Genomic DNA, 27,337 nt, shown 5'->3' with positions numbered 1-27,337 from the left:
CTGATCGCGGCGATGTCAAGCAAAATACTCGTGATGTGAGTCGCCATCCATGCTAGACGTGAGAACGGAAACAACAAATGCTCTGGCTTGGGGAATTTGGTGCTAGGTGTCGCCACCTAATTGAACCTGCTGAAGAAAACAAGATCTAGCGAAAACTGCCTTGTTAAATTTGTTCAAACACACACAGCAATACTAAGGCATTTAGACTTCCCGTCAGGGTCTTAAAATTAAGATAGCAGAAACCTCCAGCACGTAATATCATTAGTTTTGTCATTTTTATAATCTACGTAATTCTATTATCAAAACTGCCTTAAAATATGTTCAAAAGAGTCAAAATTGTCATATTTCTGAATTTTATTAAAAATCTCGAGCCCTCCAAGACGAAACTCCAAGGCTTGTACGACCTTCATTACATATTCATAATGATCCACAAGACGAATCAATACTCTGGTGCATTCTTGAAACTCAGGTTTGCGTAGCGAAATTCGCTAATTGAGTGACGAGTGGGTGAATTCCTCCTAACCCGCAGTGCATTGTCCTTTGATGCATCTCTGAAAGAGAGGCAAGTATGCAGTTGGCAAAGATGGTAGTTATGAAGGCACAACTCAGCTGCAAAAAGACACAGAAAGAGAGAATAAATTAAGAAACAGAAAAAAAATGAAAGTTGAAAGAAAGGAATGAATGATAACAACAAAAAAATAACGACAGAAAAATGATGAAAAGGTAAATAAAAAAGGGTCACCTACATTTACCTTTTAAAGTCTTTTAATTCGTGAAATTCAGTCTTTAGGAGTGATTGGTTCGATTGTTTAGAAGACATTAAACGTTTGTTATGGCAGTGAAGAACCTGTACTTAGTGAAGAAACTAGTATCTGCTGCAGGTTTTCGGGAGCGAAATCTGTGTGCCGCTTGTGTCATCCTCCACAATGTGTCTGAGAGCTTCTCTCGGTTAACGCGAGATATTCTCTCTTTAAGGTGTCAAGAATATCGCAATACTTTCTGCGTCTGCGGCTACTCGACCACTCAAAAGTGACGTCGTGCGCCTTCTTCACTCGTGCATCTCATTAAAAAAAAAATGTCTATGAGCGGTTCATAAGCGATATTCTTTGAACATCGACTGGAAAGTAAGATTTTTCCAGAAAGTACCCCTTGTCCTCGTAAAGATCTGATTTCTTTTTTGGTCAAGTTTGTTGGTCTCGATTTGGATAACAACAGCTGTATACGATCAGTGTGTAACTTAATTAAGCGTATAGTGCTGAGCTCAATTGGTATAGCTCCAAAAAGCTAGATAATAATACTGCCGCAGCACATGGCACAACTAGAACCAATCGGCTACACTCTTTTTGAGCGGTATTAATTTCCAAAGCATCTTCGACTCCTTTTTCTTTCACCCTCTCTCCCTCGAATACACATACAAGCACTATGTTAGTTTACAGCTCAAGAAGGTAGGACGAGGGAAAGGAAAGTTGGGCAGAAGGAACCAGACGGAACGCGGGAGAGGAGAGAGGAAACCTCCTCTTCTCTCCAGTGTTCCGTCTGCTTCCTCCTCCCCGGCCTCCCGTTCCCTCGCTCTACCCTTCTTGAGTTGCAATATACCATACCTATCGCCAGGACCCCAATCCCCCCCCCCCCCCCCCTCCCCCTGATAGCTCTTGCACTACTGCTGTGTACATGCATGTGTACCAATCAAACTCCCTGGGCAGCTTTTCTCCACAGCTTCCCACCATGCTTGTAGATGGTGAAGAAATATATTATTATTATTGTTATGAAAGGTCGCTCCACTTTGATTTTGATTGTGCGCATTCTCCTTACCTTTCCTACTGCACAGATCATGCCTTCTTGAGCCTGGGTAACGAAGGATCTCTTCAACTTATCTTTATTAGTGCCTGAACAAACCACCAGGCAATCCGCCTCCTTCAGCACGTCCTGCATCAGAAGTTGGAAGAGGCACAATTCACGTTGCCGTGACCAGTAGCCTAGTTTTCATGCGATACACGGGTATTCTGCTGAGATGACCGAGAAAAGCGGAAAATGGATGGCATATAAAGGATATACTAGGTGGGAACTGTCTGCTTTTGGGAAGCCGTTCAACAATACTCGCCTTAAACAAGCATACATTCACTGTAGGGCAGTTTCACTTGACACACTTCTGGCTTGCGCTCCGCATGGTCACTGCAAGCTTGGTCAAGGCTGAGTGTGGCTTCTTATATGTTCAGGCTTCTTGCTTCCTGATTGACCCTTCGACGTTCTTATTGGCTGATGCTTTAATCTCATTGGCTGTGCAGCGATAACAATATGCTCGGAATTCGACTCGCTCTGCTCTACTGGAGCTCTCTGTAACTTTAGTGTAACGTAACGCTACTGATCGACCTAGAACCCTTTTTTTGTCACGATAAAATTCGGAGAAAAGCGGACTATTTATTTTTTTTCAGTGTCTTCTTTACATAGCGTGGTAATAGTCGCGCGGACCTCAATGTTGACGTAGACTTGAGGATGACTGCCTTGTGACGATAATCGTACGCGGCTCGCTCTCTAAACAAAACAACAACAAAAAAGAAAACTTATGATCTTGAAAGGCTTTTTCGACACCCAAAGAAGTCTTTCAGCTCGTAAAAAAAACGGTTTTCTCTCGAGTGCTATCGTCCCCTGGCACACTAGAAAAGCAATTGAGAGATAAGGAACTTTTTCCCATCAAAAAAGGAGCTTAAAGAAACTCCTTATAGTTTTTTTTTATTTTTTTATTTTTTGTTTTTACGAGAAATCTTTTGTAGGGTGCAAACTACGGGGAAGCCGAAGAACCCCTAAGAGTTTTTTTAGGACCAGATTTTTTTTTTTTATGTAGTAGAAATTAACGTAATAACAAAATACTAGCTCAAAAGACAAAGCACAAGGAAGGACAGGATAGAGTAAGCGGTACTTACAACTGACGTTTTAATAAAAAATAAAGGAAGGAAAGGGCGAAGATAAATTTATAAAAAAAGATAAAAAGATAAGATAGGAAAAGGAAGGGATTCGGAAGGACTGATATAATATAAAGCTAAGTATAAAGAAACAAACAAAAAGCATAAAGACAAAGTATGTCAAAAATTGAAAAAAAAAAGGTCGAGAAAAAAAGATTACTTTCTTATATCGTCATAAAAATTTATCTTCGTCCTTTCCATCCTTTATTTTTCTAATTAAAACGTCATTTGAAAGCAGCACGCGGAGCGAAAGCTCCCGCTGCAGGACCCAGGGATCCTGTGTTCAAACCCCACCCCTGCCCATCTCGATCTGGATGAGCACCGTACCGCCCTACGGTCGTGTATCACTACTGCGTGGTGCACGTTAAAGACCCCAGGCCAGCGGTTGTACTGCAATGACTAAATGGCTCATGTACAGCGGGTGACCCGTCGCAACTTTGAAGTGACTGACCAGCTACACGCTGTATGAATGTGCATACAACCCCAATTATTATTACCGATTATTTTTTTTCTTGTTTTTTCTTGTCCTTTGTCGTGCTAATTTTTTTTATGATGTTGATCCAACTAGGCCTCCAACTTATTTTGTAGTTAGGATCAACCTTAATTACCGGTTCATGGCGGACACCAGTCATATCTGGGTACCTTGCCTCGCAGTATCGGGAGACGGTGGTGACGCTGGCTGGGAGAAAATTCGGGTACATCTCCATCATGTCCTGGCCAAATGTATTATTGAAGCAGCTTTTTGACTGGTTGCTGAAATATAAGAAGGCAGAGGGCGAAGATTCGTAAAGCTTTCCCGAGGCATCTTTCTACATTGTAACAAATCCGGTGAAACTCCTTCCCTACAAACCCAGTGAGACAGCCAGTCGACGTTATCTACCAATTTTTTTACATAATTTTTTGACAGGTTATAATTATCATGATAGCGACGACCGCTAATCTTTTTTTTTTTTAGGTTTAAACGTGTTTTTTTGCCTCACCATCCGCCAAGCTCCGTCCTTTGTAATGTCCCAAGTGCTTTGCGGAGAAAAAGAAACAAACGCAGCGGGTCCTTTGAGTGTAGTATATATTAATTTATGAACCTTCTCTCTCTTGCTTCGATCTGATAACATTAGCTGAAACATAAGCTGATGTCAGCATTTCTTTTGGTGGTAGTTTCGTTAACTGGTGCACGCGGGTAGATTTTTGTGTTACTTATTAAGCTATTATTCCATTAGATCAACTCCTTCATCAGGCGTCACGTTGTAATCTCAGAGGACTGTGTTTGTGCTTCCCAGAAAAGATAAAAATATTGACGGATCTGTTTCACAGTCGGAATTACGGTGAACATTTTCGGCATATTGAAACTAAGTCGCATGTTAGTAATGAAATCAGAAATTGAGAGAAGAAAACATAATAAATGCGAACATTGGGAATTCACGTTTGTCGCGTCACCGCAACCCGTAAACATGTCTTATTATTTTGCATTTATTGTAGTCGTAAAATTGATGGACTAAAAACAAACTGATATTTCTACCCTCTTGTCAGTAAAATTCTCACGTTAAGAGAGTAGGACTCCTGCCTCATTAGGAAGTTTTAGTATAACGTACGCAATTTTAGCGTACGCTGGCGTAAAATTTAGTGCTCGCGTCAGCGCACGTTAAGCAAGAGAGTTTTTGAATTGCGTTTCTCCGTCACGACGCAAAAGCCCAAGCATCTCGCGCTTGCAACGCCACCGAGATAAAATCACAATTTTTAGTTTACACACGAAATGCTGTAACTTGAGAGAAAAAAAAAGCAAGTTTTTTGGTGGAGAGTAACATTTTACATTTGTTTAAACGGAAGAATGCGACGCGAGCGGTTGACCGGTCGTGTCCGCATGCGTCGCCTCGGCAAGAGAGGTCTCGTGTACTGACCTCCACAGAGAAATGTTCGCGCGTCGCAAGCATCAACTTGCCGGTGATGGTTGCCCACCTTGCTGGGTTTTCCAAACCGAGTGCAATGTCGTCCCGTATTGAAAATCGCAGTCGCGAGGATGCCGCCGACGTCGCTCCTGCGACGCCGCCAAAGTGGCCGTAGCCATGGTCCTGGGAGCCGCCAATTTTCAACTGTGCTCGTCTTGGCTTTAGCCAACCTCTCAATACAAATCCACTTTGGAGGAGCGCAAAGACTCTTTGCATACGCGCGCAATTTCCGAAAAATACCGTGCGCTAAAATAGCGCACGAAAAGCACAAAACGTGCTTAGCGTTCGGCGCATGCCAAGTTGCGACGACGATGATCCTTTGTGTACGCAAAGCTTTTCGCGCGCTATTCTATTGTCTGAGACGGCTGTGAGACAGTAGAACTGCTGTCCTATTATGAATAAGGCCTTTGTCGTTAAATTGGGATATTGTCGCAGTGAGACCACTATTGCCTTAAGCAAAGACAAAAAAAAAACTAATTGAAAAAAAAGAAGGTAAGAAAGATAGCTTGCATTCCCCGTTTTCTTCGGTTTTTGATGTATTATCGGCTACAGACACCTTAAGAAAACACAGAGGGTGGCTAGCTCCGAGAATCTTATTATAGCTACGCAGCCAATCAGATCACGGCCTTAGCCCAGAAGAACACCCGTGAACGTTTCACGCCTAAGCAAGAAGCATCAACACATCAAACCGCGCACCGTATTCCTTGAGCTGTCAGGTACCCTAGCGCCGGTTGTCTATTCTTACTTAATTCTAAATCTTCGCCTACGCCCCGTTACAAAGAGTCTTTGCTGCCTATAATGGCACCTCCGAGGTAAGCATCGATTTCACACCGAAATATGGCAATCAAAAGTCAAGAAATACCTCAAGAAATTCCGCATATCTCGCAAACAGCATCTAGAAAAATAAAATTTCCTGGCTCCGCCATCAAGATAGCTCATGATGAAGCCCCTACTGGGGTCGCAGTCTTTATCCTGGGAGCCCTTGTGGCCAGCAATATATTCGACCGGTCCATCGCCATCGTGACCACAACCGTACCTAAAGAACAAAACAGGACGTAAGACTAAAGAAGAGCGACCGTAAATTGTGTTGTGGTTATCGTTAGGCAACGGAAGGTTGGTCGGCTCCGATGGGCGTCTAGCCATTGTCAGTCTTGGGCATTAATGCGTATACGTTACCAGTAATTCGTTACCGTACCTTCACTACTCTTTTGGTAACTTTTAATTGTAATGCGCCATCTTTTCGAGATATAGTTTGTTACTGCAGGTTCTATTACCCTTGATGCAGTAACGACGGGAGTAAACACCTTATTTTTCTCGTCACTTTCTACAGCTTGTTCGCCATTCAGACATTGAACGAGCATTTACTAGCTTTTTTTTGCACTTCTCAAATGGCGTGCTCTTAATTTTGAGTGTCATGTCCGTTTTGCACGAACTTGCGCCAAATTTGCTTGCACTTCCTCTATTAAAATGGGGGGGGGGGGGGGGGGGGGGATTTATTCTTTTATGCTCTTTGGTAGTAACGGCGTTACTTAAAAGTAATGCCTTGAACTTTTAAAACTAAACGTAATTGTAACAAATTACGTCTTCGTTGCAGTAACCGTAACAGTAAGTTCTGTACTTTTATATAATAGCAACCGTAACTGCAACAATTTTTTTATGAATAACTTCTTCAAGACTGTAGCAAGGGGGTCAGTTAGGCGAATTGGTACTGGATAAACACTGTTGAAGTTGCACAAATAAAATACAGAACGGAGGAGAGAAATACGTAGGTGACAGACAAGCGAACAAAACCAACTCGCATGTATTGGAAAGAATCCGTGTGCCTCCCTCAAGCTCGTGTGCCCTTGTGCCTGAGCGGCCATCGCTCTATCTGATTTTGCCGTTAATACTTGTGTCTTTCCTTTTACAGCGAAGCTGTTTATGGCTAGAGTTCCGTGACTTTTTTCGTGTGCGTCACCAAAGAGCTTTACGCTCGCACCGTGGCACGCGCCGCACGCGCACGCCTGCCCCGCATGAAAGATTCGAAGTAAATAACCTGAATAAAGCGTTGACGAACACGCGTACAAGATGCCATTTGTTTTAGGCTTTTGGTTTAGAAAAGTTACTGCTGCAGACGTTGGTACGTGCGGCGCGTGAAACACCATTCCCTGCGTTCTCTTTGATGCTTGAGTAATTTAGCAATAGGTCTATTTCTCTTCTCTCGTCGTAATGGGGAGGCTGCGTATAGTCCAAACTCCCGAAGAGCAACGGCGGGAACGGCAACGAGAATGTCAGCGGCGGCGTCGGGTGGCAAACACCGCCGATGAAGATTGTGCACAAAACGCCAAGGGCATGCGGCAAGCCGGACGAGACAACGAACGTCGCGGGTCGGAGAACGCATCAAAAAGACGCAGGTGCCATGCTGCTAAATTGGACAACTTTAATAGAGCATATACTAAACTCTGTCACGTCTGTCTCCTGTGCTTAACAGCTTCGCTGGTCATCCACCTTCAGAAAGTGGAATGGCTCATGATTTCTTTTCTTCCAATATGTATGAGTTGTGAGAGTGCACTTGTCTGTCGTCTACGCGTTCCTCTCCTCTATCCGTGTTTTTGTTGTTAATTAACGATATTACCCAATATTAATAATTAAAACCAAGTCAAGCAAGCAAGAGAACAAAACACTTACGAATGGCCCAACTCGTGAGTGACATAGTAAATACCAAAATACATTTGCCCTCGATCTTCAGCAACTGCATAGTTTGCATACGTCGTGCAGGCTCCACCTATTAGTGCCATACCTGAAAATATACGTTAAAGGGTACAAAAAAAAAAGGTGGTACACAACCTAGGTTTGGAACGTATTGCCAAGTTGTTGGTCACGAGCCCTGGGACAGAGCCCGCGCAACAATTCGCTTATAAAATAAAGGAGTAGCGATCAACTGTTCAAATATATAAAAAAATCTTCACCATGTTGACAGACCCGGAGAGCGTTCTCAAAATGTGTTGAGTGCGGAATACCACATTGCAGAAATTGACATTACGTAACATCATGTAACAAGACGGGGTCACGTCACACCGAATTACCCTCTAAATGTAGCGGGGAAATCGACCTGATCGTTCTTTGTGACGGGCTTCTCATTAAATACGGTTGATAAAACACATTCTTTAATAAAATCACTGAAAAAAAAAGGTTCCGCTAGCAACTGCCTTGATTAAAGCGCTCTGCGGTAGGTGTGTATGCATTCATCCAACCATTCAGCTAACCATCCAAAGATACACAGTGCCCATATGTTTTTTTTTTTTTTTTTAATGAATGTATTTTTAACAACGGTTTTCTTTTCCGGTATCTACCAACAAACGAAAAGCTTTTCCGTGAGTGTCTGTTTTTTTTCATATTTAGGTTTCAATAAACGACACCAACCTAAGCCTAAAAGTCTCCTATTAAATCCGTGCGTATTTTGCCATGTGGCGACGTTTCCAAATTAAACAACCGTAAACTTTCCACAAAGCAGAAAATGGATGATCTAGAAGCCATTCTCTCCGAATAATACTTCCATAAGATCTAATTGTCATCAGATAAATGAGAAAGTCTTGCCTTCTTTCTAAGAGCCTGTAGGAGCTGGATTGAGAGCAACCTATGTTGCACGTTTTGGAGTCCCAGGAGACTAGGGAGAAGGAAGTGATGTCAACAACGCTCTTTGGATGCTGATTGGTGGAGTCGCTGATGACGCGTTGCGTGGTGCTGCTAAGATACGTTCATTCACACCTACGTCACTTCCGTTTCCCTAGTCTCCTGGGAGTCCAAAACATGCAACATAGTCCCCGTGTACAAACAGCAGTAGGATTCGAACTGCTTTTATATGCCCGGCCGCGCGAGCCCCGCCTCTTCTTCATCTCCTTTTGTAGACCGGCTTGTGCTGAACGTTATGGTCGCTATAATCCTTTACTCTTTTATTTCGCAAAGTTTACTTGCTTTTACAAGTCCAAGATGACTCTTGTATCTCCTATGTCATTATCGAAATTTGTCTTCAGCGGTTGTTTCCAAAGAAAACTATGTCAAATTGCATGATAATAACGTAGAGATAAGTGCCAAGCTTAATTAAACAAATAAGTTTTAAAATGATTAACTACAGTCTTGGTCATCTACAAACAAAGGTTGGTTGGCAAATGACCCTCCTGTCTAGGAGCTACTTCAACCAATATACTTCACTAGCAAACACATCTTAAACCGCGAAAATTGGATGGCCTTGGCGCTGACAGCATTTGCGTAGTAGGAACGGATAGACGCGCAAAGCCACGGAGTTTTTCTCTTTGAATTGAGAGGGGCGGCTGTCGCCATTTTTCGTCGTGGACACTTTAACAGAGGAGACAGCCGTCTGTGCTGTCTTGGCAAATCCGGTAACTCGGTGCGTCGGTATTTCGGTGCAGCGCAAAAGCGCGACTGGTAGACAGCGCGATGCGCGTGCGTTCTCTCGGAAGCGAACTCACCCCACTGGTAGGGTGATATTTGGTGCTGTGGTCGCGCTATGTAATGAAAACGAGCGTAGTAGAATGTATTATAGTAGTAAAGTATTTGCGTCAACTGCGATTTCAGTTTTTTTTCTGGAACCCGACTTTCCAATAGAGCTTTCGCGGGATTTCAATTCGTAAAAAATTGTCTTGTCTTTTTTTTTTGTGGAGGATGGTGCTTTTTCTTCGCGACTCCAGCAAAACGAACGGCACCTATCGGGAAAACACTAAACTGGCCGGAAAAGGTCCCTTCGGGATTTCGGCCCGCCTCTCCTGGCTTGCGTGTTTACATGTTGTCGGTGGTTTGCGCGACAGAACAGTTCTACCGGTGACTGTGTCGTAACAGTATCGCCTTGTGACCCAGGTTGCTCTGCACGCGACCCATGTAACCGCGTGAGCCAGACATCCTGCGTTTCTCAACGTTCACCAGCACCGTGGAAGGAGTGGGCAGTCCTTTCCTCATTTCCTCGAAGAAAGCCAAGCCTCTGGAAGTTCGCTTACCCCAACACATCGCGGCAGGTTCGAAACGTGGAAGATCAAACGCGGGGGAACCAATTTCGAGTCTAATGCTTACTTGCTGGTGCCCCAGCGTTGTGCGTTCAGCTTGCACATGGCACGGGACGACCTGGATTCGACCGCCATATTTGCCCGATAGTGGTGTCCCCTATAGGTCGCTGGAGTCGCGAATACCTGGAAGACTGAGCTTGCTGAGTACACGGGTGTTGCCGCGTGCATAGCCGAGTCAGCAAGGCGCACGGATCTCGCGCCGAATATCCGGGTTCGAATCCCGCAGTTTATTTTAGTTCTGCTTTCTGTTCCTGCTCTGGGAGTTTTCAGATCAATCCTGTTATTTGTTGTGTGTTCTAGATCAGAGCATACTGCAATCCGAGGCAGCTATAAAAGCAGCTGTAGCGCGCCCCTTCCAGATAGTCATTTGCCAGCGCTCAATCTTTCTGCCACGCCCACATCAACGCCCGCGACGCCCATTTATCGTTCCTTTTTATTTTGGCACAAATTCGCCCGCCATTAAATCTTTAGTTAACTGAGTTTTCTCCTGCCTCAGCATCTGGAATTTGCGACATTATCGTGCAGGTGCGCGGTAGCACCCTTTGCCCAAGTTTACTCATTCGCCCCCGCGGACCCCTCGACCAAGTCCGATTCCAAGCCGGATGAGAAGACCGCTCTTCGAGGAACCTGAAACTCGGCCAGTCGCCGTACCCAGGGACAGGCTCCTGTCTTTGGTCTGCTGGTGGACAAGCCCAAGCTGAAGAAGACGACGATGGCCAACCAGTCGCAAACCTCGGTCACTTCTGCCGTCGTTTACCTGCCCGTCGCACTGCGGAAGGCTGCTCCGTTCCACAGGGAACTATACGTAGACGTCGAAGATTGAACTTAACAGTACGAACAAGTGAGCAGTACGAACAAGTCGAGCGCCATATTGCTGGACCGACCATCAGCTTCTGCAAAAGGTGTATTTCTTTTCTCGCTGGAGGGGCTACCAGGCGCTGGTACGAAAATCACTAATCTTCTTTTAGATCGTGGGACGCTTTGAAGAGAGAGCTAAAGGGGACGCTTGTTAACCAACACGGACCCAGGGCCCAGACAAGAGCGTCACCGGCTTCGTGGAGGATGTTCTGCGCCAAAGCACCCGCGCCGAGCCTCAGGCTAAAGAAGAGAAGCTGTGAATCTTCATGCGGGGCGTGAGGGACATAATCTTCGGCGGTCTTGTCCGCAGCACTCCCACAACATTCGATGATTTCGTCACCGAGGCAACGAACATCGAACTTGCCCTGCGAACCCGAGCCATTCACTACCAGCGACTACCCGGCATCGCTACCCTCGGGCCGTCTAACTGCTACCTTGGCTCCAGCATCCCAGGCCTACGCGAGATCATTCGCGACGTCGTCCGGGAAGAGCTCACAAGCTCCTACCTGCTACCAACCAGCCGGTTTCGCTGCCGATAGCCAAAGTTATCCGAGAGTAAGTTCAGCGGGCATTCTAAGAGGAGGCTTCTGCCAGCGTAGCACGCTAGGAGCACACCCTGACCTACACCACAGTAGCTCGGAGACCGGCGCCAGCTGCCGGGCAGTACTCGACGCCGCCTTGACGTGACCTACCAGCGCCGCAGACTTCCCGTTCTCGGCAAGGGCAGTCCCAGCTCGTCCGCACCGAATAACGGGTGTCTAAAAGACGAATGTGCGGCGCACGGCCGATCGACGACTGCGTTGTTATCACTGCGGCGATGCTGACCACGTCTACCGGAGTTGCCAATACTGACAAATGGGCCTCCGAAGTTTTGCACCGAGTGACCCGTGAGCCGCTACCTCACATTGGGGAGCGACCAAGAGACATCGCGAAGTACTTCCGGCGACTTTTGTCCTTGGTGCCGACTCTACCATGAGGTTCCCGTTCGCCATCACATCGACGTGCGCTTTCGCCCTTCTGCCGCTCTCGCCGTGACAGCCTGCAGGTCCGCCGTGTCTCGTCAAAAAAACTAAGTGCGGCAACGCCTGGAGGTAGCGTTGCCAAAGAGGTAGAGCCTCCAAGAATGCGGAGAGCTGCCATTCTAACTGCGGCGCATTTGCAAAGGTGTCTAACAACGTCAACGTGGTCATCGACGGCCAGGACGCGACGGCGCTAATCGATACCGGTGCAGACTCTTCCGTCTTGAGTGGGAAAAGGACGCTCTCTCTCCGGCCTTTGGAAAGTGATGACGTAGTGGGAAGACCCAGGCCCTCAGATAAGAAACGATAAGAAGCGATAAGAAACGCTGATAACGCTGACCGGAAAGAGCGTACACCGCATACGTCGAGATACACCGCGAAACCTGCCCAGTGATATTTATCATGCTGCCGGACTGCTTCAGGGATATTATCATATTACCTTTGGAACGGCCCTAGCGCGGTCATCGACCTAGGTAAGAACAAGCTGACGTCCAAAAAACCCGTTCCATCACGAGATGTACGAAAATCAACGCCAGACGCAGTCCGTGTGCTTGCTGACTTTGTGACACTGCCGCCTCGGTCAAGTGTTCCACTCGCCGAGACCAACGAAGGTTATTGCGGAGAAGCGCTAATAGAAGGCATCATCTCCCTGCTCTTAGAAAAATGAATTGACGTTGATATAGGAACAATACGAAGCTCCCAGACGGCCGTACCGTGGCTCTCCTTACGAACTTCCGGAACGAGCCACAGTATCTGACCAAGAATATGGCCATAGCCTACGCTGAAGACTTCAGCGAGCCAACCGAGGCAGTTTCACTGGCAGCGTTTTGTGTACCTGGACCAGAAAAGACTGCACCAGCGGAGCTTGACGTTGGTCCAAACTTGTCATCACAGCGAGGACAGGAACTCCTGCAGCTATTCCATTAAACTCCGTCTCACACTACGATGGACCAGGGCCCGAAGGCTTGCGGGTGGAGCACTACGTCAGAAAAACTAGCATCCGCATTGCAAAAGAGTGCTCGAGAGAAATTGTGATACACAGAGCACGAAGAGCACTGATCTTACGCAAATGGTTCTCTGTTGTGATATCGGGCTATTTTATATTGGTGAAGTAAAGGTACATGGTATTTAGTTTCATAAACATTGATGGCCATATTTCGTAAACATGTCAACTATTTTAAGAAGTAGGAGGGCGTGCAGACAACACTGACATAAAGTCGTTTTGTCTTAGCTAAAACAATCCAATCCAATCTTTCTGTACGTACTCGGACCCGTGTCTCTTTACCGCATGTGGTTCGTACATACGCTCCCGTGTCGAACACTCGAGCCGACTCGTGTTCATTCCTTAACTGGTTTTGATCCCGGGTTTTCTTCCCCACATCGCTTCCACAAGGTATTTAAACCCTTCAGTAGTCTTCACTAGTATCAAGCAGACAGAGCCGCCGCGAGGGATCGATAAGCAGACGAAAAACTCGCCTCCGCATGACGCGTCATGGCGTGCTGATACGTATGACGGAGCAAATATACCACGTGGTTTCTAACAGGCTCGTGATTGGACCTGCCGGCCTGTAGGATTCGGCATTAGTCCTTCACAAGACGAAATGGAGTATAGTTTTACGACTGCTTCGCCACGCCATCTGGGGTTCGCTCGACGTCAATCGCCGAACACCGATTATCACCGACAATGAACCGACGATGACGCTCACCCAGTTCGTTAACCACCGTACCGGGTTTGAGCTCGCGGCTCTCACGCAAAATACCCGGTTCAAATCCCGCACTTTATTTAAGTTGTCCTTTCCGTTCCTGCCCTGATTCGAATCCAGATGTTTATTTTAGTCTTCCTTCGTCTCCCTGTTGTGGAACCTTTCGGAGCAGGAACGGAAACGAAAACTAACAGAAATTGCTGGATTCGAATCCGGGTATCTGGCGTAGGGGCCGCGCGCTCTGCCCACTTATGGTATATTCGGCCGGTCACTTTTGAGCGCTCCAATGATCCGAGTCGGAGCTACCAGATCCCGGAGTGCCTCCGCATCGGAGCATGAGAATCGGCGCGCCCAGCCGAACGCTCCTAGACTTTTCATAGCGGCAAGCCGAGCGGATAGAGGGTGGCCTGCGTCACTAGAGGACGGCGCAAGCCGCCCTCTAGCGTCAAACAACTCGGCAAACTTCGCTTCGTAAACACGGCCCTCGTCGTCGTTGTCCGAGCGGCTAGTGTTGTCGCTGTCTGCTAGCTTCGCCAGCAGCACTGACAGTGCCAGCCTTAACATTAAACGTCTTCGTTTCAACAATATTTTAGCTCAATTCGGGGAGCACAACACAACGGTGACGGGGTCGAGACTGACAGCTGTTTTTCGCAGCCCTCTTTCTGCGGAGTAGCTGCGTTCTCTCCGTCCGCTTCCGACACAAAAGCAAAATGGCGGAATGGCTGAAGTCACGTGACCGGTCGGCACCCAGATCTCTCGCGCGCTCCCACTTCCAAATCAGAGCGCCTCAAACCGCTCCGATTCGGAGGACGGCGAGAGCGCTCCGAAAGAACCACCGAATATACTTGGAGCGCCTGGCATCGACCAGCCGAAAGCACACCGGCTTTTCAGAGCACTCCAAGAGGCTGAAAAGCGAACAGCCGAATATACCATTAGTTATGCACGTGGCAGTATATTCGTGAACTGGGGCATCTAAACTCCGGCCCGAGGCCCAGTTCGGGCCACCGGAGGCTTTCCCACCGAACTGCGGCCCGTTCCCAGCGAGCCCACCCCTAGTGGGGCAAACATAAGCCCGTGTAAAGAAATGGCGTCACGGCGCTCACCAAAGACTTCGTATCCGTGCTGATTTTTATCCTATTAGGGTACAATGTTGGGCTAGTTTGACAGCATGTGTCAGCGACACTTCTATTGTGCTTCATGGTTGTGAATTATATATATATATATAATCATTTTTTGAGATCAACCACTCACTTTTAATATAGGTGCCAGAAAATCACTCTTATATTTCTGTACCAGAATATGCACTCTTAAGGTAGACAGGTATAATGAGACATTTGAATGCCGAAGACCACTCGTGGATTCGACAAATATAAAGACAGAAAACGTAGAGCCCTCTTTTTACACCGCGAGTCGGTGCCCGGGTGGCGATGCTGCGTTCATCGCCGAGTGGCAAAGGAATACAGAAAAACGCGAAATTAAGAAAGACTGAAGCTTACCTCCAATCCCCTTAGACAGAGATCCGTTTTTCAGGGTTGCTAATTGTCTCCTGTGGTAAAGGAAAGGATCAGTTCTTTCGAATAGAGACTGTAAAACGGCACTGCGACTTTTTTTTAGTTCAGAATTAAAAGTTGAAGTTCACAAATAAAGACTTTTCGGTAACAAGACGCGGTTTTAATCTAAGAAAAGGTTACTTTTATTAGTGTTGCACACGTTCCCCAAAAACAGTAACGCGTTTTTGTCATTTTTCTAACATTGGAAAGTGTTGTTATCTTAACGTTACGTTTGTATATTTTAAAACGATGTTTTACTCAACAGTTCCTCTATAAACAAAAGCAAGCAAGTGAACATATTAACATCGAACAATGTGTCGTGTCGCCACAATCACATCTGTACCAGTTCTTAGTTTTTGGCCATCTCTCGGATACTTCACAATGCCTTAAAAAGTAACTGCAAAATAAATGGTTTTTTTTCAACAGTTTAACTGGAACAAGCACGTCACAAAGCAGACATTCCACGATCTTTTTTTAGCAATATTTACGCCACAGGATGTAATTTAGTCGGAGTCAAAACCTCTCCACATTTGAAACTCCCGCTCTTTCAATCCGCGCGGAGGAGAAGTACGCCCCGCCCACGGAGTCCCCGCCCCTCGCTCTTGGATTTGCTGCTATTGGATTGACTTGGCTGCGGAGTTGAACGATGTACGCTCGCAGCATCTCGACCCCTGGTGAGTCTTGTGTGCGTAGCACAGCCCACGGCCGGACTGGAAGCGAGAGAGCGCGGGCTTCCAGTTCGACCGTGCACAGCCTTTGGTAATTTCTATGTTCTGTGCCACTACTAACATTGTCTCTGTGCGAACTGCGCTCAAAATGGACCCTGAATCGAAGCGTCAGCTCCTCGACCGCTGCTAGCAACTGGGTCTTCGGCCATGCGAAGATACGCCGCGGAGAACAGCTGCCAGCAACGAAGACGGCGCACCGCCTGAGCCTCCCGAGCCCTTCGGCGCGCTGGGTAGAAAGAGCGTCGGGACCGCCTCCTGTCTCAGTCGCGGACGTTCGGTGCACCCGGTGCGAATCTCGAAGGCTTCGGGACCGAAAGGACGAGAACATACCTGGGGCCCTAATCTGGACACTTGGCGGAAAAGTCGGCGAGAAATTCGGCGGCTATGATTGGCCGGCGCCAAGGTCAAGTGTGGCGTTGGCCAATCGCGATCACCAAATTTCTCGCCGTCATTTTCGCCAAGCGTCCAGCTTAGGGCCCCTGGGGTGCTGTTCTGGTCGCAAACGGGCACCTTTCGAGTTGTGACGTCTCGAAAAAGGAGGGGCGGAGCCTCAAACTAGAATGATTCTTGCCTGAGGCTCCGCCCACAGCGTTCGGGTTCACGTACGCGGCCAGCTAGAATATGACGATCCCCCTACGTCGCGATGACGTGTCCACGCAGTTGGGGCGCAGAAATCCCCGCATTTCTTCCTGTTCTTTCTGTTATCTTCTTTCTTTCCTCCCTGAGTTAGAACGAGCGAATAATGGAGAAAAGGATACCTTCCGGAAAATGGAGGGAAACAGAGAAAAATAATATTATTATTTTGTAAAATACGAAAGAATATTTCAATAATTATGACGTAAAGTAAATTTACCTAATATATCTCAACTTGTTTTCTCGAAGTCTTTCGCTACGGTCTTTTAAAACAAACATGGCGAAGACCGCGGTAACGATCTTGTGGTGTTTCTGCCTCGTTTGTATCGTTGCTTTCCCTGTTTCTGCACGATACGGATGGCATTACGAGAAAAAAATATTATGTGAAGTAAAGCTGCGACACCGATCATCTTTTGTGAAGCTGTCGCGAATATAAGCTGCAAATGAAATGTCCTGTTTGCCTGTGAAAGAGACTCCAAATGGATACAGCGCTGACGACGTCTCTGTGGTAATATATGACAGGTCGTGAGATCGACGCAGAGGGCACCGGTTGTGAACATGGTGTGGATGATGCAGGAAAGTTTTTACGGGCCGTTTTAATAATGCTTTGCTTCCTTTGCTCACTGCAGTGATTACGATGGCAGTTCCCATAACCCATGCTAGCTTTTCTTTCGGCGCTGAAGAAATGGACGCGACCGCATAATCTCGGGCAGTCTTTTATGCTTACCTCGTAATTTGCAAAAAAGCTCGTGCCAAAAAAAAATAAAACGTCTTCCACGTTTTTACACGTCCCTACCAATGTCTATGCATAGGTACCTCGCTATTCCATTGGCTTCATTGCGCGTGACGATTCAACGCTCTTTGCCATGGGAACGTTCGTGAAACTAGAAAGCCTCTGCTTGCCGCTAACAGTCGCTTTTCCAGTTCGGATTGTGACGACAAAATGACGTAAGAACAACAATGCACGGGAGTATTTGTAATGTTTTAACTCGACGACCGAACTTTCGGCGAGATAAACTCGAAAGAACATGGCCGCGATGCTCGTCGGGTCGACCGCGGCTGCGGTTTGACACGCGATCGGTAACTTGATCAACGCGCACACGAATGCTTTCGTGTTATTGGATGAAACCCAGGATCCTGGGTGCAATCCCCACCCCTGCCCGTTTCGATCTGGATGAGCATCGTTCCGGCCTGCGGTCATGTATCACTACTGCGTGGTGCACGTTAAAGACCCCAGGCTAGCGGTTGTACCGCACTGGCTGAATTGCTGATCTACAGCTGGGAGACTCGTCGCCCGTTGAGGCAGACCAAGTTCTAGGCTGTATAAACATACACACAACCCCATTCTTCTGCTGTTGGATGAGCCTGTTCGGCGGCAAAACCGGATCGAAGAGGACAGTTAGCTGGCGTTCAACGTATAACATTCGGCGAGATGCAAGACTTAGCTTTTATTTGGGCCGGTGTAATGAAACTTTATACAGGTGGTGTTGTTGTGGCTCGTAACGGCAGCATTGCTGAGATTATGAAGACGGTAATAGACCTTCATTCAGCTTTGCCATGCGTCAACACTCAAAACCTCACCTTGACACAAAATGACCAACGGTTCCGCGAGCACGGAGGCAGCAGCCAACGGTCTGAGAAAGAATTGTGCCGCCGAACGACCGCCAGCGATCGCCCCAACGGCAAGAAAACAAACGACAAACTCATTGAGGTTTGTGTAGTGCTGACTGCTGATTCATCGGACGACAAAGGTGAATAATGTAAAACGCAATGTAAGTTTACCAGCGTTTTGCAAAACTAAAGCGTTTCGTTGAAAATTTATTTTGCAGAATTTGTTAACGCCTTGAAAGTTTGATGGGGACTGCATTGTGAACGAAGCCTTAACACAAGTGTTTTCTAAAGTGTGTGCTTTGCCTGCACGCATATAAAGATATAAACACTGCCTATATGGTGCATAAAATAGAGGAAATTTTGCTTATCCTGATAAAGTTGACTATCTATGGAGTGCTGTTGATAGTAGTTGCGTAGCCAGGAACTTTTGAGGGAGTGAGGGCAGAGGGGGTTTGCGGTGACTGGGATGTTCATGACTTGTGGTGCGGAGGGGGGGGGGGGGGGGGGGGGTGATGGTGTCGAACTTTGTGTGTATATTGTAGGGCCCGCCAGGATTTGGGGAGGGGGGCGAAGCCCCATAAACCTCTCCCCCTCGCCCCCCACCCCCCTGCTTCGCCAGTGGATGACACCATATGGTAATCAACCTACATTCACAGGCTGCTATAAGCATGTGCATTGCCACTGAACTCGTACCACAATGGCACGATAGTTGCTGACATTCTTCACGTTACGTAGCAGTTCTTTCTTTAGTACATATGCTCGCTTTTCCTTCACACATCTACTCTGCCTCCGCTTATTATTTATGCTTGATGGTGATAAATCAACAGCGCGCATTTGCTTTGCATGACAGGCAAACCTCAAAACTCCAGTCCACACTACTCTTTAATTTCAATGAGTTACTGTCACTTTTGAAACGACAATCTATTTAATTGGTACCATAACCTTTATATTAAACATACGTGTGTTGAATGTAGGACAATGGTATCTTTATTATGAAGCTATGGTGAGAGTGCAGGCAAGCTGCTGTAAATTGAGCGTACTTGTAAACCCGAGACTGGGGATACGGACAAGGGACAAACACAGAACGACACGGTCACGAGGATGACAACCATTCACAAGATTGCACCGGCTAAATTTTTCGTCTACAGTGGGTAACAATGTAACCATACTCTGCCAGACTAAACTACTGTTGTCTAAAGAGCTCACGATTAATCCTAAGACGCACCTGTTCGTAGTTAATTGCATGGCATCGAACAGTGTTTCTTGGGACTTTCCGATGACAGAGATGCAACTCCAGAAACATGGCGTGAAAAGGTAAAATGTCTAATTGATACAACAAAATGCCACCTGCAACCCATCCGGATTTTATTGCGTGATTGACGGTAGCTACAAACCGCAGCAAATGGTCAACTGTAGGCATAGGTACAAAGCGTGCACAAACTTCAAAGCGCTAGAAACCCTCAAGTTTTAACTCAACTTCCCACCCTGTTGTTAATAGCAAAGTGGTGTTTGCGCAAAGTGCTGGAGTCCTTTAGAATGGTGACGGTCTCTTTCAGACCGATGATGATGGTGAAAAAGGTTCAGTTAGATTCTAGGTTCAGCCAACGCACCCCACGACGTCGGTGTGCTTGTCGTGGCGGCGACGAAAGCCTTCTTTCGCACATGCCTCAGCTGCCTCGGTTTGGGGTTTCGTCGACCCAGCCGTCTCTTCCCAGCCGGTTGACAGCGACACTCGCGACGGCGGTCACGGCTCTGATCACCGTCCACTGGGCATTAGCTATGTGATCATCGGTGGCAACCGCGCTCTTGTAGTTCCCCGCTGCGAAAAATCTCGGTGCGATTCAATTAGTCTGCTGCTGCTCGACGATCATCATCGCTCATCGTCGCCGTCTCTCGTCGCGCAGCTGGTCACACTGCGATCACACGGTGCTTTTCGACAAGCGGTGTTGTCGTCAGAAACAGTCGTCGAAGGCGACTGTTTCTAGCGAAGGCAACCGGGTGTTCGCGGAAAACCCGGCATTGTGCGCGTTGGTCAAGCCCATGCCATCGTTGCGCAACAAGCATCGCTGCCATTTTCTACGCTCTAGTATCCTGCCCGAAGTTTGTTCCCCTTCGTGCAATAGAAACAGAAGTTAAAAGCACAAGCACATCACCCTAAACGATGCTTGCACAAAAGTTGGCTTGCACTGCGCAAGCGTGCCTGTTCGACCGGGACGTTGAAAGCCCGGAGCACGTTCTCGTAGCTCCTACACTCACACTAGCTCGCACTCATAGTGAAACAGAGAGTAGGGTGTGTCGAGTAATACCGCAGTTAATCTAGTTACCTGACTTCTGCTATGTGCTACGTATGTCGGACGTGGTCATACGTCACCTTGTCGTCACGGTCCGAGCTCGAAAAACGACTGTTACGGCAAAAGCGTGTTTAGGGCCGCCTACGCTAGCGAGAAAACGCGCGCGGCGCGCCGATCGCGTTGAACGAGCTCATCTGCACCTGTCATGACTCGATCTTCGGCGAGCAAAAGCGTCCCTCGCCCACTCGAAAGCCTCGAAAATCCTCGAGATCTTGCGGGAAAGCATGCGTTCGCTCGAATGCTTCAAGAGTGCGCGAGGCCTCCTGTGCTGTCACGTGACATTCACGGCGGCAGAACTCTATCTAGTGTGGTCTGCAGGATGCGGGACGCGTCTTCCCGCGATCGGCGTGCCACGCGCGTTTTCTCGCTAGTGTGCGCGGCCCTTTTCACATGCAGCGATATCGGCCCTAGAGCGGCGCGATTTCTGCCGTCGCGGCGTTCGTGCCGCTCAACCGCTGGTGCTGGCCAGAGCGCCGCGACGGCAGAAATCGCGCCGCTCTAGGGCCAAAACCGCTGCATGTGAAACACGCTAAACGGTTGCTTTCGTGTTTCGAGAACGTTCCACGCGTTGCATTAACAAGCGCGCTGTGGCCAACGCGGTTCGTTGGAGGGAAGAGTTTTCGAGAAACACGAATGTGACCGTTTGTGACCAGAATAGCACCCGTGGACACGTTTGTCGCTACGCGAACGCCCGATTGACTCCAACCAAATAGCATTCAGCTCGTCATCTTTCGGGGCGTCATTGATGTTCGAAGATTCACTGTCGCGATCACTAATCTGGCAGCACTTTACAGAGCAACGGCGCCGCTTTACAGGAACTTGCAGCTCCAAAAAGACGGCATTTGCACGCCCGAGCAGAAAAAAAAAAAAAAAAGCGCTGAGACAGCAAAGAGAAAACAAAGAGAACACCCCAAGAAAACGGAAGTAACATCCCGCGCTATGAAAGCCAAAACCCCGCTTCGCTTCCTATCACTAACATTTGCCACAACTGCTAAACACATACATCACTTCAGGAAGTCTCACTCAAGCACTTAGGTCAACACGAAACACTGATCACTTAAGCAGAACGCATAGGACGCATAGGACGCTAAACACATTAGTTGGAGACGCGTTCCAAGTAGCCTACTTTTGTACATATCACGCGCACACACAGGAAGGCAAAGGGGCCGCGCCCAAAATGGTGCCCGGAACGCGTCTGCGTTTTCAAAGCCACTTCTCAGCAAAATCGTCACAAAGATCGAGGATGTTAATATATGGCGTGGCTCAAGTATTCGGAAGCCCTTCTCGAAGAAGGTTGCCGGGTTTCTCATTGATTCCATCGGTAGCTTTTGTGCCATAAAACCCGAAAATCTCTCTCTCTCTCTCATTGATTCCGTCATACGTCAGCAAGGCCGTCACTCGCCCCATACATGTGATGTGTACAAAGAAAACTGCATAAAACTTGGGAAAAGATGAAGAAACGTCCTTGATGATGGGGGTCACAGAAGAACGTCGGTTACGGGCTTGTAGAAGTCGTGACGAAATCGCAGAGAACCGAGGTGTGAACCTTGTTTGGGGAAGACGTACAAAAGCCCCAGCCACGTCACATTAAATGCCTACTTCTGCGCGATGAATATGCGGGGTACTATAGCTAGAGAATATATCTACATTCTGTGTATAAAATAGATTCGTCACTCTTTCTTCTTTTTTTTTTAGGGAATTGAGAAAAAAATATAAAGCTTGTCAAAGCGTCCTCTATACTCAAAAGGCCTGGCAGTTCGACGACGGAGCCATACAATGCCCGGTCGCAGATTTGGAGCACGAGGACCTGGTAGCAGAGAGCCTCAAAGAATCATTTCTCGGGGAACCTGGACGCCAGCGCAGAGCTTTTGCAGCGGCGAGAACCCGAAACACAGTTGTTCGCTCGGGAGAAGTGTGTTTCGGCGTCTCGCCGCAGCGGAGCGACAGTCACGTGGCTCTCCTCACGTACGCTGTCTGCCGCTCCACTTTTTCCATTTCGGCCGCCGCTTCTCGTGGCGATCAGCCAGGCACTGTCAGTATATAGGAGGCTATGACCTTTTATATAGGAACGTGCGTGTCATCTTCAAATGCGCCATTGGCCATGGGTGCTTCATGAAGTTCCGCTACTCAGTTGATCAAATATATTTTGAGTACAGCCTTCTCTGTGGAATCTATATAGCCAACGTATACTCTTTACAGACAAGAGAGCGTTTGCCACATCAGGTGTGAGCAGACGTGAAGCGTGCGTCATGCCGACAACAGAGGCACCGCTGTGATGTGACGTAAGAGACACGTGTTGATCTATTCGCCCATTTTTTCTTTGTTTGGCAACAAACTCATTGACAGAGACCTATCGCGTAGCACTGATACACGTGCGGTTCACGTGATAACCTCTCATTTGGTACTCCTAATTTTTTTATCAAAATAGTGAATTACAACTGACAGTACTTTTCGGCGGTCATTTCACGAAGATAGCTCACTAACTTGATCTTCCAAATACTGCAAAATCCGCCGTCTAGATGTGAACCAGAAGTGTTTCACCGGCCATTTGCACACTGCCGTCGCCACCCCGTTTTAACTCAAGGGAGAAAGAGGGAGTAGCTTTGGGGGGAGGGGGGGGGGGGGGGGGGGTGTCAATGAATTTCTTTGGGTTTGAGTCGAAAGCTTTACTTACCCGGTCAGCACCACAAACAGGTCGGGATAATTATCTTGATATTGTCTCGTAAAATTAAACATTTTCTTTAGTGTATTTTCTGGTTCCACGTATCCATCGTGTATTTCGAGGAACGACCTCTCTTCCTATAGCAGGAACAGAATGTATGTATGCGAGACAAGTCTAAACACTTTTTTTTTTCGCTTTGTGGTACATTAAGCAATAAATTTGTGTTACTTAGCAAACACGAGATTACTGTTCCTTAACAAATGCCCCTTGTATTCGTAAAAGTATTGAACCAAATCTGTTTTCAAGCTTTTTTAGATTGAAAACAACTTGAGATGTGAGGTAAACGAACTTGCAAAGCGCGCATACTTAACGCGAAGTGAGAATCAACGATTGTTGTTTTGTTTAGAAAGAAAAATGTATTGTCAATGTTAGGAGTGTAAAAAGTTGAGCCATACAGCACATCAAACCGAGTCGTGCAAGTTGTTGTGACAGTTAAGTGTATGATTCGAGATCAGTGAAGCTGCGACAGTGTGTTCGAGCTAACTGTGCCAATGTGTACACCGAGGGGCAATACACCCTATTAAAAAGGGTGCGCCATCTGGTAGCTGCTGCCTCAAATAACCGAGTCCGCCATTGTCTGGCCACGCACGCTGAGCCTCCGTTGGACACGAATGTGACGTCAGCGCTCGGCAATGACTCGGATCCAATCACACGCTTCGTGCCCAGGAAATTGCAACCGTCAATGCTGCTCGACGGGGTTTCGAAAAGGGTCTATTAAGGCGTGAACACAAGGTCCGCATTGTTTTCTGTGTTTTTTGGTTTCTAGCTTTGTAATGAGGCTGTCCTCTTCTCCCAGAAAAAAAGTAATCACATGTTCTTTTTTTTTTACAAGGGAGCTCTTAAGGGTTAGCAAACAGATGATGACACAAAACTCTGGGCAGCTACTGCCATCTATGAGCGACGGCGATAATCAGACAACCGTGGTTGCCGCCATCGCCCATAGATGGTGGCAGCTGTCGAGCCTTTCCACCCTGGCTTGTCGACTTGCGGCCGTCCATTACTTCATTCCCACCATAGTACAGCTTCGCTGGTCTTCCCTCTTCACCAAAAGAAAAAAAAAACTTAAAGGTTTTTGTTTGTTTTTGTTTTGTTTTTCACCGCAAAAATAAATTACGGAAACGCAGGGCGTATCTCCTTATGTTGATGATTCTTGCGTCTTGATAAGTTCTTCAACCTTCTTGTCGGCTGTTTCCACAATCCCAATAAAGGGTTATTAAATCTCATTAAAAACGTCAATAAGATGCACAGGGCTCGATGCACCAAACAATTCTGAAGCCATCAACGACTAGAAATGTCAAAACATGATGCATTTTCAAAAAAGCAAGAGCAACAACTTTACCTCCTCCGTTGTCGTCCCTATCTGAACCACCCGAAACTGGAGCTTTGGATACGACGTCTGATCAAATCGCATGTTTACCTGACAAGAAAAGATGTGATATGTGATTTGTGGCGACGCACCACGATTAAATGGTTAGCGCAAATTATGTCTGATACTCACAGCAGTCATGAAAACGACTACGTAGGCACATATCTGTGTTCTAGTCATTCCCTTGTGGTGCTCCGAATCCGAGATGATGGATACCTCTTGCTTGGCTTCGCGCCAGTCTTGATCGACCGACGGGGACCTTGGAGCTGGAAAACGATGTCGTAGCGGTCAGGGGTTCGCGGCCGGGGCGCAATCCTTGCGGGCAACCAATACATCGGAGTTTGGATTAAAAGAGAGCAGTATTTTTCTCAGTCCAAATGTAATGCTAGCAGTCGGCGCCAAGATGCCAAAGTCTCACATCCTACGGATTCAAAACTTGTAAAACATAAGTTTGAACATGTTTCGGTGAGAAATCGGTGACCAACAGAGCCGGTGAATACACGCGACGAATGGCAAAACGCCACCGAAAAGTGCCTCTATTTCCCGTTAAAAAAAAATATTGTTTATAACTTTTAATTAGATAAGGGTGTAAACTCTGGAACTTTGGCTCCTTTTCCAAATTGTTATCGTTATATGACCGAAGATTGAGCGCTCTGTGATGCGTAGCTTAGTTTTTGCAGTATGAAAGCAATCTTCTCTTTTTTCCCGAGCACTCGGCATTTCTATATGTAACCACTAAAGTAAATATAGAAAAAAAATACTGCTATTGCAAAAAAAGAAATGAAAATGCTCAAGCAGAAGGTGATTTATAAATGTGTTAAATAGCAAAGAAAGAAGTAATTTAGATTTCTACTTATCATGATTTCACTCTGATTTAAAGCAGAGGGAGTATGAATGATGTTGCTTTATGGCATGAATCATAGTTTCTTACCCATGATCAGCTAGTAACACGTAAAGTTGCGTAGACAACTCTTTGTTGTATTGAAGCGAACAGGTTAAAAAGTGGGCGAAAAATGGACATTCCTCTTTTTTGTAGCATCTTTTTGCCTGTCATGTCAAATTTTGCGATTGTTTTGGAACGCGCATTGCACGAGTAAATTAAAATTACAAATCAAAATACGCCAATCAACTTACCCAGGAGCGATGCCGTCGGAGATTTTATTGGAGTAGCTGAAAATAATAAGCACTCCCATTTTATTCGGTACACGACTGCGAAATCCAAACTTAGGACCGGTGCTTCCATTTTTACTAAAGGCCATTTTAATTTAGTTCCGTCTTTTTATACTCCAACAAGCTGCTTTACAAACAATGTCAAGCGTTTCCGCATACCAGGCGTGAGAACTGCGCATGCGCAAAAGCAAAAACAAATTTGCGTCAAGTGAAGCGTCCGCACATGCGCCATGCCGACAACAGCGCCACACCAGTAGCGTGACGTCACAGCCACTTGCTGGTCTATAGACCGATATCGCAAGGGCGTCGCCATCTTGAAATATCGTCACTTCCAGTGTGGGCCGTCGCCGTCGCCGTTGCCGTCGCCGTTGCCGTCGCCGTTGCCGTCGCCGTTGCCGTCGCCTCGCCAATCGAATACATTTAGGATGTAAGCGTAACCGTCACCCATTCACGTTTTGTCACCCCTTTATTTTTTTACTTTTTGCAGGTTGACATGTTTTATAATATTTTTGGTCGCCCATACCGAATATGCCTATCATGTGACTGGGGTCGACAGTAAGCGAAGAAGGTCTATAGATCACGTAGCAGAACACCTCTATACACCTGTGCCGAGTTTTAAAATGTGTAGGCTGAAATTTGTTATGTAGTTCGGTATACACTCGTCAAGTGCTTTCACATATAGAACCTATTTCTACAGTCTGTTGTAACTCAAGAAGGTAGAGCAAGGCAAAGGAAGGGGGGGGGGGGGGGAGAGAGCAGACGGAACACTAAAGAGAGAAGGAGATTCCCCCTCTCTCCGTCGTTCCGTCTGCTTCCTCCTCCCCGGCCTTCCATTCCCTCGCCCTACCTTCTTTAGCCGTAATTTACTGTAGTGCAGGTCAGGGACACATTATCTTTACTGCGAACTGTATGAGCCCGCTTTTAAGGTACTCGCGCTGGACAGGCAACGAGAGAGTGGTGAAAAAATCATAGTGTTAGCACTGAGTAAAGAGGCGAACGGAATCACTCTGCTTTAGCGTACCTTGCGTGCTCCGCACTACGCTTGCGCCATACCCACGCAACGTAACAAGCCATGCGTATGTACGCTCGCTATAGATATTTGCGTGGGTACGCAGCGGCCTTCTCATTGCTCACGTCGCGCGCGGGACACCCCGAAAAGAGCAGTTTGCACGGGCACATCTAGAAGGCGCTGCAACTACTTACATGTGCTGTTATACTGTTAAAAGGTTTAACCGTATTGTTTTTTAGATGCGAAGCATCTCTTGCTCGGGCTATGTCCCGCGGCGTCGTAGTCCGCACTCACACTACGCATGCGCAACTCTCCTCGCTGCGCGTGCGTTCTCTCTCTCTCCAACAGCTGCGCGAAGTGCACGCAGCTACCAGCTGCGTGCACTTCGCGTGCGTTCGCTTCTACTCACACCGCGCGCGCAGGCGCGCGCGGTGTGAGTACATGTGCTGTTATACTGTTAAAAGGTTTAACCGTATTGTTTTTTAGATGCGGAGCATCTCTTGCTCGGGCTATGTCCCGCGGCGTCGTAGTCCGCACTCACACTACGCATGCGCAACTCTCCTCGCTGCGCGTGCGTTCTCTCTCTCTCCAACAGCTGCGCGAAGTGTACGCAGCTACCAGCTGCGTGCACTTCGCGTGCGTTCGCTTCTACTCACA

At 47.1% G+C, this 27,337-nt stretch overlaps 1 protein-coding gene across 1 annotated transcript in view; it reads right to left on the bottom strand.

The window, feature by feature from the left end:
- Positions 1 to 518: 518 nt before the first annotated feature.
- The window catches only part of LOC120842593 (A disintegrin and metalloproteinase with thrombospondin motifs 7-like), a 52,427-nt gene continuing 25,608 nt past the window's right edge, over positions 519 to 27,337 (bottom strand). Inside the window, exons 5-14 of the mRNA XM_040213730.2 lie at positions 25,636 to 25,671; positions 24,634 to 24,767; positions 24,475 to 24,552; positions 23,088 to 23,212; positions 15,037 to 15,086; positions 7,571 to 7,682; positions 5,766 to 5,939; positions 3,569 to 3,713; positions 1,813 to 1,926; positions 519 to 551 (exon numbers count right to left, since the gene is read on the bottom strand). Of these exons, the coding sequence (XP_040069664.2) occupies positions 519 to 551; positions 1,813 to 1,926; positions 3,569 to 3,713; positions 5,766 to 5,939; positions 7,571 to 7,682; positions 15,037 to 15,086; positions 23,088 to 23,212; positions 24,475 to 24,552; positions 24,634 to 24,767; positions 25,636 to 25,671 (1,001 nt within the window). The remainder of the gene's footprint in view (positions 552 to 1,812; positions 1,927 to 3,568; positions 3,714 to 5,765; positions 5,940 to 7,570; positions 7,683 to 15,036; positions 15,087 to 23,087; positions 23,213 to 24,474; positions 24,553 to 24,633; positions 24,768 to 25,635; positions 25,672 to 27,337) is intronic.

This window comes from Ixodes scapularis, unplaced genomic scaffold (genome assembly GCF_016920785.2).
Source record: "Ixodes scapularis isolate PalLabHiFi unplaced genomic scaffold, ASM1692078v2 PGA_scaffold4__175_contigs__length_147842914, whole genome shotgun sequence".
NCBI lineage: Eukaryota > Metazoa > Arthropoda > Arachnida > Ixodida > Ixodidae > Ixodes > Ixodes scapularis.
Note: the sequence above shows the minus strand (reverse complement) of the source record. Positions and strands in the feature narration are given on the sequence as shown.